At 45.5% G+C, this 8,132-nt stretch overlaps 1 protein-coding gene across 2 annotated transcripts; it reads left to right on the forward strand.

Annotated features, from left to right (window-relative positions):
• Positions 1-2,387: 2,387 nt before the first annotated feature.
• On the forward strand, positions 2,388-7,749 carry TTLL2 (tubulin tyrosine ligase like 2). 2 transcript variants are annotated; one of them, XM_032996930.2, is made up of 3 exons: positions 2,388-2,551; positions 5,220-5,267; positions 5,976-7,749. In XM_032996930.2, exon 3 carries the CDS (start codon positions 5,984-5,986, stop codon positions 7,646-7,648), a length of 1,665 nt encoding a protein of 554 aa, XP_032852821.2. In that variant the 5' UTR covers positions 2,388-2,551; positions 5,220-5,267; positions 5,976-5,983; the 3' UTR covers positions 7,649-7,749. The 2 variants fall into 2 exon arrangements, with proteins under 2 accessions (XP_032852821.2, XP_009963557.3); XM_009965255.3 differs by lacking the exon at positions 5,220-5,267.
• The last annotated feature ends 383 nt before the right edge of the window (positions 7,750-8,132 follow it).

An 8,132-nucleotide genomic window follows, 5' to 3' on the forward strand; every position in this document is an offset into this window, starting at 1 on the left:
ACTAAGGAGGAAGAAAAAGGTGCTCTGACCTCATAGAGAACCTCAGTATCACTGACACAGAGTCAGCACGGGAGACAGGACCTTGTGGCCTGTGGTTTGGGGAGCTGTTTTCCAGTCTTGATTTTGTCACATAACTTTACTGTACTTATTTCCCGAATTGCAAAATAAGGGGAAAAACAATTCTTCCATCCCACAGGTAGCATGAGTGAAAACTCAGTTACCTTGGTAATGAAAGCCACAGCTACAGCTACTGGTGATGCTGTGAACATTCTTGTTCCTGGGACAGGGTGAGGATAAAGGTGCCCATCTGTCTTGGACATGATCTAAACAGAAATTTCCATTCAGGACACCATTATGAATGGAAACTACACAGTTATAAAATTTGTGTGGTTTTGTTTACTATAAAGGCAATAGTGATCTTGCTGCATACTATATCAAAAAATCTTCAGGCAGAAGTTCAGCTAGGAACACCTCTTCACTGAAATGCAAGAAACAAAATTATGGTTGAGGTTGCTGTGGCATGAGGCCTCTGCCCTCTCATGGCCAAGGAAGACTCCACAAGCTCTGCTTCAGTGTAGCAGGCAGTGAGCAGCAGAGGTCTGTCTGTGCTGAGGCCACAACCAGCAGTAGGGTGCAGGCAGACGCGTCCTTCTTCGCCCCATGTTTCACTACCACACAAGCTCTTCTCCCACACACAGCAACAACAGCTTTTATCAGTCTGACACTGACAGTGTGAGGTTAACAAGAGCAGCTGTAGCCATCTCAGTGGATGCTAGCTTTGGGGTTTGGAGTTGTAGCCAGATGAATCCCTCCCCAGTTATGCACTTGAAAGCTTCAAGAGCTCTAAACCCAGCAATGGGTAATAAGCCTAGTAATGCTCATCTACTGAATGCCCTCTGTTTCCTGTTATCCTCAGTCCCAAATTGTGGTTTCCTAGAGGTGTAAGAGGAGAATCAAGCCATCATGCAAGAGAACCATAAGACAGTGCAGGTAACGAGGGCACCAAGTTGAGGGGCCAGCTGTGCCAGACAGGAGAGGCCCTGAGAAAAGACACTTGAGCCATTTCTTCCAGAGACTTCAGGGACTGAGGCTGGATCACACACCAATCTCTGTTGAGGACAAAGGTGTTGGGGAGTTCATGAATTATGGCATTCATCTGCAACATAAGATAGTCAGGTTCAATTAATATTGATACATTAAGTAATTGCTTTCATGAGGCACAAAATATCGTAGTGTCCTATGGCATGAGCCAAAGTTCCAAGCTGCTGGAGGGCCTGGGATGCACGCACAGGAGGTGGGAGATGTGCCGGGGCTCAACCCACGCCTGTCTCTGCCTGTGGGGCAGGCTCCCTCCATGAGGCCTGCGGGGACGGAGGTCCACCCTGGGCAGCTGGCAGGGCTGAGCCGGCGTGCCCTGACCCTCGAGGGAGAAGAGAGCACCCTGAGCGAGGGCAGCGGGTGAAGAGTGATGCAGGGGAAGGGGGAGCTGCTGGTGACGGGTGTTCTCCCGTCTGGGTGCCCTGGACATGCGTCTCCCCAGGGAGGCTGGGGTAAAAAGACTGTGGGCGGTTAAAACAACAAACAGCCCCCCAACCACTGCAGGGAGGGAGGGAAGGAGGACGGGAGGGAGAGAGGGAGGACGGGAGGGAGGGAGAGAGAGAGGGAGGGAAGGGAGGGCCCTCCCCCATCGCCAAGCAACGGCCCGCGGCCTCCGCCGCCGCTTCCAGGCCCCGCCGCTCCCCGCTCCCGCCCGCCTCGGCTGCTGGCTCCTGCGGCCGGGGGCGGCCCGGGGCCGGCGGCAGGCCTGCAGCGGCGCGGCCGGAGAGCGGGGCAGGCCCGCGGCGGCGCCGGCCGGGCCCAGGTACGATGCGCGGCCGGGGGTGGGGGGAGCTCAGCCGGGCCGCCACCCCAGCCACCACGGCTTTAACTCCGAATAAATACAGAAGTGCGACGTGCGGCAGCCCAGCCCGGCTCCTGTGCCTGCAGGAGCGTTTGTTGGATGCTGGCAGCAGGCAGGGCGGTGGGCTGTGTCTTCGCTGAGCGTGTCCTTGTCGGGCGAGCAGCCCTGCGCCCGTCCTCTGCAACAGCCACCGCGTGAAGCTGTGTGGCCTGGGACAGACGGGGTGAACCTGGGTGCTGTACCAGGCAGAAACCATCACCTCAAGAAACAATTACGATGGTTATTTCTGAAACTAAATCCCGAGGCGGGCAGCTGCCCGACCCGCGTTAACAATCTGTGACCCTGAGGGCTTAAAGATGATAGGAAAGACCGCTGGTTGGTCTGCCAAGTTTAATTACACAGGGACATTCCATATTAACTCGGCAAGCACACACTTTTTAATGCGTAACCACTAAGGATTGTATTTCCTCCCATAGGTGTTAAACTGAGCAACTGGAAGCAGCCACGGCTAGCATGAGCCCAGGCTCAAGTGAGTGTTTCCCCGGGAACACAACTGTGCAGCCTTGGAGCCATGAGGCTGCAGATGATGACATCCTGCTCTTCTCGGGGGCAAGGTCTCCGCTCCTGGGTGCCAGTCAGCAACAGTGGCAGGTAGGTGTTGAACTTCAGTATGGTGAGAGACAGATGTAGCAGTTTTTCGCATTGTGGAAAAACATCTGCAAACACGTGGGTGGGTTTCCAAGCTATTAAGGAATGGGCTGAACACAGAGCCCTCTGGGAATGTGGGCTAGTGAATAGATGGGCACACATTTATACAAAGTAAGCTCAGTGAAATTTGTGTTCATTAATTCAGACCGATGCCTAATCCTAGAGTTACTGTTTCATAATTGCACTTCAGGAGCTTCTACTTATTTTGATATGACTTCCTTAATAGTGGGTAGCTGTTCCTTATTAGTTAAAATGTTTTATTTTTTTGCACTTAATTACCAGGGAATTTGAAGTTGACATTTTTTATATCTGGGTTTGGTGAGCCAATTTCCTGTAAACTGCTCCCTGAATGCAAGTGGTACGAAAGATGTTCCATTAGTACAAACTGACAAAAACGAATCTCCAAAGAAGGCTTCCTTCTTCAGACATTGCTAGCAGCTTAATTTTGATTACCTAGCGGAAACAGTGATGGCACAGTTTATCACACACTGGGTTCACGTACAGCAGTGCCTTTCACTGAAACACTTCTAGTAGCAGTGTTGAGCAGTGCAGAATGGACAGACCTAATTGCCGTCTATAAGTTGACTCATCCAAATGCTTAGCATGGCTACTTTCGATTACATAGTTTTTTTCTTAGTTTAATAATCTTTGCCCAGGGACTTGAGCTAGTTACTATAAAACTTGTTTAGTTTTGTATAGCTGTTGGGTTTTTTTGTTTTTTTTTGTTTTTTTTAAAACATGCGACATACTGCTGTTTAATAAGCAAACAGGAAAAAGAACTTCCAGGAAAGAAAGGGGAAGCAAAGATAATAAACACTTTCTGGGAACACCACATTAGGTTTGTATGCAAGCTCAGCAGCAAGCCCCCAACATCCTGGGGTCTGAAAAGAAGCACTGACTGCAAGAGACACATCAAGACTACTTTTCCCTTTGTGGTATTTTATGTAAATCAAGTTACATCATGACCGCACCTCAGTGCCTACTTACGTTTCTCTCCTGTCCCCTATAAGCCCCTCACTCAAGGAAAGCTCTCACAAAGGAGAATTCAACTGCAGTCTGTGCAGGGAGGGAATCTCTGTTCTCTAAGGGGATTCAGAGGAGTAATCCCAGTGCAGTTTAGATCTTGGTCCCCGCTTCCAGCACTAGCTTAAACCTGAGATGGAAGGGTACTGCAAGTCTGACTGTAAAGCACCACCAAATATATTAATATACATATTACTATTGGAATATAGAACTACATATTACTTTGGAATATAGAAAGTCATAATGTACAGAAGTCAAAATTTGGCCACAATTTCAGCTGATTAATGAGGCCTAAAGTCCGTTTCCACTAGAAGCCTCACATCCTGGACCAAAGCTTGCTTCAAATCCCTTCATTTTTGTATAATGATTCCCTCACTACAGGATATAAGATGGTTCAGGGCTATTTTTAACCTACATATTACAATCCTATGGTAAAGTAGCCATGTGCTTCTACCCTGCTCCCCAGCCTCCCTGAAATGTCTCCTGGACCCTTCCCTAAAACCCTCCTCCCATCAAGCCCCTGTTGAGACTCTACGGGCTTTGCTCTCCGCATTATAACGCCCTTGTTACAGACTCCACAACACTGCTTGTGGAAGAGCTCTGTGACTGATTTGTGGTTACCTCTTGGAGCCTGTTAGCAGCAGGAGAATAAATTGGACAGCCAAGACATAGGTACATCGTATGAGTCACCAAGTGTCAGAGGGGAGAGAGAAAAGTGGTTTTTTTCATCCTGTGAGAATTTTTTAACCGTGTTTCACATTCAAATAAAATAATGAGAATCTTAAACTGTTTAGTGACTTGCAAAACTTTTGAATTATGTGAATATACATTTTGATAATGATAAAGCATTTCATTTCACATTTGGGCTTTTAGTCTTAAAACTAAATTAGCATTTTAAAAAAGTCTTTCTGAACCATTGTCTTTTATGATAATTCAAATGAAGTAAAAAAGCTGGCAAAAGATTACTTTTGTTATCTGGAAAAAAGATTTCCATTTCAACAAATTGTAAATTTTCCACTAAAGAAACATCCCTGGCCAACTCAGCTGCACATTGCACTGAGTACTTCCAGGTGTGACATATTCCCTTGGTTTCTGTAGTTGTTTGGAAGGCAGAGGCTACTCATTCTGAAGTCTAAAACTCAACCTGAAAAGAAAGAGCAAGGATGTGATTCTGTTAATAGGGTGTGAAGGAGCCTTGTCTAGCGTATGTCCTGCCCACTTTGTATTTCTTTTGCTTGCTACTTTCTGAGAGGAGGTGGAGGTGGGTATGTTAATGCTGTGTCAGAATGGTCCTCAGCACAAACACTTTTCTCTCGTCCAAGACCCCCTCTGTTCCAAACACAGTCTAATCTTCAGGGAGCAGCTCTTTAGGGTTTCGGGAAATTAAAGCTGAGAGAAACAGCAACACTCTCAAATCTGCAGGTCCATGGGACTTTTTTGTCCACTATGCCACCAGGCAGTAAGACTGGTGTTTTAGTTTGAGTCTTGTATATATGGAACTATCCGGGAGGAAAGAGCACGCATCATGAACTGTTTATATGAGAATTGCTATGCCCAGAATAACTCAAAATATGTTTCTTACCCATAGAAATAGAGGGACACCATCATCTACTTCCACCATAGATTGTGGGAAATGGTATTTCATTCAGAATCTACATACATTTCTATTGAACGTTATTTTCTTGAGAGGAAAGTGATGAGACAAGGATGTGCCCTGCTCTTCAGGAACTGGGAAGGAGCTCACTGGAGGAATAGGAGAAGATTATCAATGAGTTAAATCAGCGTATGTCAGAAGAAGAAAAGAGCATTGGAATCAATAGGCATTTTCCTACTGTCTAGTGTCAGTTTTGCATCGGGCTTTATGATCTTAACCAAGAGAGTTTGCTCAGAGCAGGGCAACATGCTAAGTTGGAAGAATGTCTCGAGTAATGCAGCAGTGCAAAGTAACTCCTACTAGGCAAAGGTACAGCCATTACGCTGAAGGCAGTTGTGGAAAAAAAAAGTCTAAGTACACTAGGATTACAAAATCTTTGGGACAACTGCTGCTGTAGTAAGCTAGCTCAAAGAAAACAGAAATAAAGTGAGGAGGCATATAACTTCCCAGCAGTCAGTGCTTTGTGCTGATTTAACAGCTACCTGGAATCGATACCCTTTTATGTAGCTTTCAGCTTAACCATAGCCTTTGACTTCTCAGCCATGGACCACAGAAACACGCAGAGGCAACACGCTTTGAGAATATGTTCAGAGTGATGGGCATTAAGAAAACAATGAAGGTGATGGCTGCTGGCACAATCTGTGGCATTGATTTAATTGTTTCCTTCCTGGTGATTCTGTATTCTTTCAGATAGTAAGATGGAAATGATGGCAGATGACTATGACACAAGAGATACCTTGAGGCCGTTGGTGTTCCGTCTCCATGAGAATGTCCCTGCAATAGTCCGTGAGGTTTTGCTGGAACGTGGCTGGTCTGAATTTGATGAAAAGGAGCAAGATGACGCAGACTGGAACCTGTACTGGCGGAACTCACCTTTCCGCATGACAGACCACCACAGCATTAAACCATGGCAGAGACTCAACCACTACCCAGAAGCTGTCCGGATCACCAGAAAAGACTACTTGGCAAGGCATCTGAAACGTATGAAAGGAGCATATGGATCAGCTCTGTATGAATTTAGTCCAGTGGCATTCATCATGCCCAATGACTATGTCAAATTTATATCAGAATATAGCAAGGAGAGACAGTCAGTAGGCAGAAGACCTAGCTACTGGATTTGCAAGCCTGTGGACCTCTCCCGTGGAAGGGGCATACGAATTTTCCAAGACATTAAAGACTTAGTATATGACCGTGCAGTCATTGTGCAGAAGTACATTAGCAACCCCTTGCTCATTTCAGGGTATAAACTGGATCTGCGCCTTTATGTGTGTGTCACCAGTTTTTGCCCCCTCACCATTTACACTTATGAGGAAGGACTGGTGAGGTTTGCCACTGAAAAATTTGATCTCAGTTCTCTGGACAATGTCTACGCCCACCTAACAAACACTAGCATCAACAAATATGGAGCTTCATATAAAAAATATAAAGAAGGGATCGGCTGTGGCTGCAAATGGACATTCAGCAAATTTCGTTCTTACCTTAGAATATTTGGAGTTGATGACATGGTCCTCTGGCAGAAGATCAATAACATAGTGATTCTCACCCTCCTTGCTGTAACCCCTTTACCAGTGGCTTCCAATTGCTTTGAGCTCTTTGGCTTTGACATCCTGATTGATGACAAATTCAAGCCGTGGCTTTTAGAAGTCAACTACAATCCAGCCTTGTGTTTAGACTGTTCCATTGATGACGCTGTGAAAAGAAAACTTCTTCACGATATTGTTGAACTGCTGAACTACAAGCAGATTGACACTTTCAGGCAAAACCAAGTGGCTGGGATGCAGGCTGGCAGGAGGCAGGTGCCCTGGAGCACAGCTGGTGAGAGTGCCACCGAGGAGACTCCTGGCTTACTCACTTGCCAAAAAGTGGCTAAATGTCCTTCTGCTTCTTCTGCACAACCTGCCCTGCAGGCTGCAAGAGGATCAATTCGTAAGGTGGCTGCCCTGACCAAGAAAACTGCCAGAGCACATCCGAGAAAAACACTGACTTCCCAGTTGCGGGAAAGGATGAACATGCCAAAAATACTCTCCCAAGCTGAAGCCAAAACTAAAAATAAACAGCTTCCAGGAGCTGGGCATTCTCCACACAAGTCTGCAGATCTCAGCTGCTGGTTACCTACACCTGACTTCTGCAAGTACAAGTTTACCACACGCCCCTATTTCCTCTCCGATAAAGACCAGAGGCCTATCCCCCGCGTAGGAGGTTTTGTTCTTATTTTTCCTTTCAATGAAGCTGCACTTCAAGCTTCCAGGGATGGGACAGATATAAAGAGCATCATAAAGGAAATAAACAAATTAGTGCCCAAACAGTTGCCATCAAAAGAGCAGAACACAAAGAAAAGGGTAGGCTATTTAACTTCTGTGTAACTTCGTGATGTTAGGTTATATAGACATATCATAACTGACAACGTTAACTGGAAGGAGGTAGATGTACACTGAAATTGTATGAGAAAGAGATTTCAAACAATACACAATTTAAAAATTGTAATTTAGCAATTCCCATAAGAGATTATTTTTAAGAATTAAAGTACTAATTTCTTAAAGTAAATCTTGCAATATTAAAGTAATCCCAGAATAAAAATGGAGAATTGCATTTTTCAAAACATTCTCAGAAATGCTAGTCTTTGTTTCTGATTTTTCTCAGCAATCTTTGCTTCTTTTTCTTTCCTAGCCTTTATGACTTGAAAAACTGTTCAGTTTACACCGGGAAGCATTCAACTTGCACTCAGTTTACAAAGGTGCAGGTAATACAAATGACACAAAACTATCATGTTTTTGAAGAATCTAGTGAGCTTCCTGACACTAATTTCCAGAAATTAATTTTGCATTGTATGAAACAAGAGTATGAAAT

This window comes from Tyto alba, unplaced genomic scaffold (genome assembly GCF_018691265.1).
Source record: "Tyto alba isolate M040663 unplaced genomic scaffold, T.alba_DEE_v4.0 Super-Scaffold_22, whole genome shotgun sequence".
NCBI classification, from domain to species: Eukaryota; Metazoa; Chordata; class Aves; order Strigiformes; family Tytonidae; genus Tyto; species Tyto alba.

Coding starts and splice junctions, on each gene's coding strand:
- TTLL2 (XM_032996930.2), top strand. CDS start 5,984: ATGGAAATGATGGCAGATGACTATGACACAAGAGATACCTTGAGGCCG.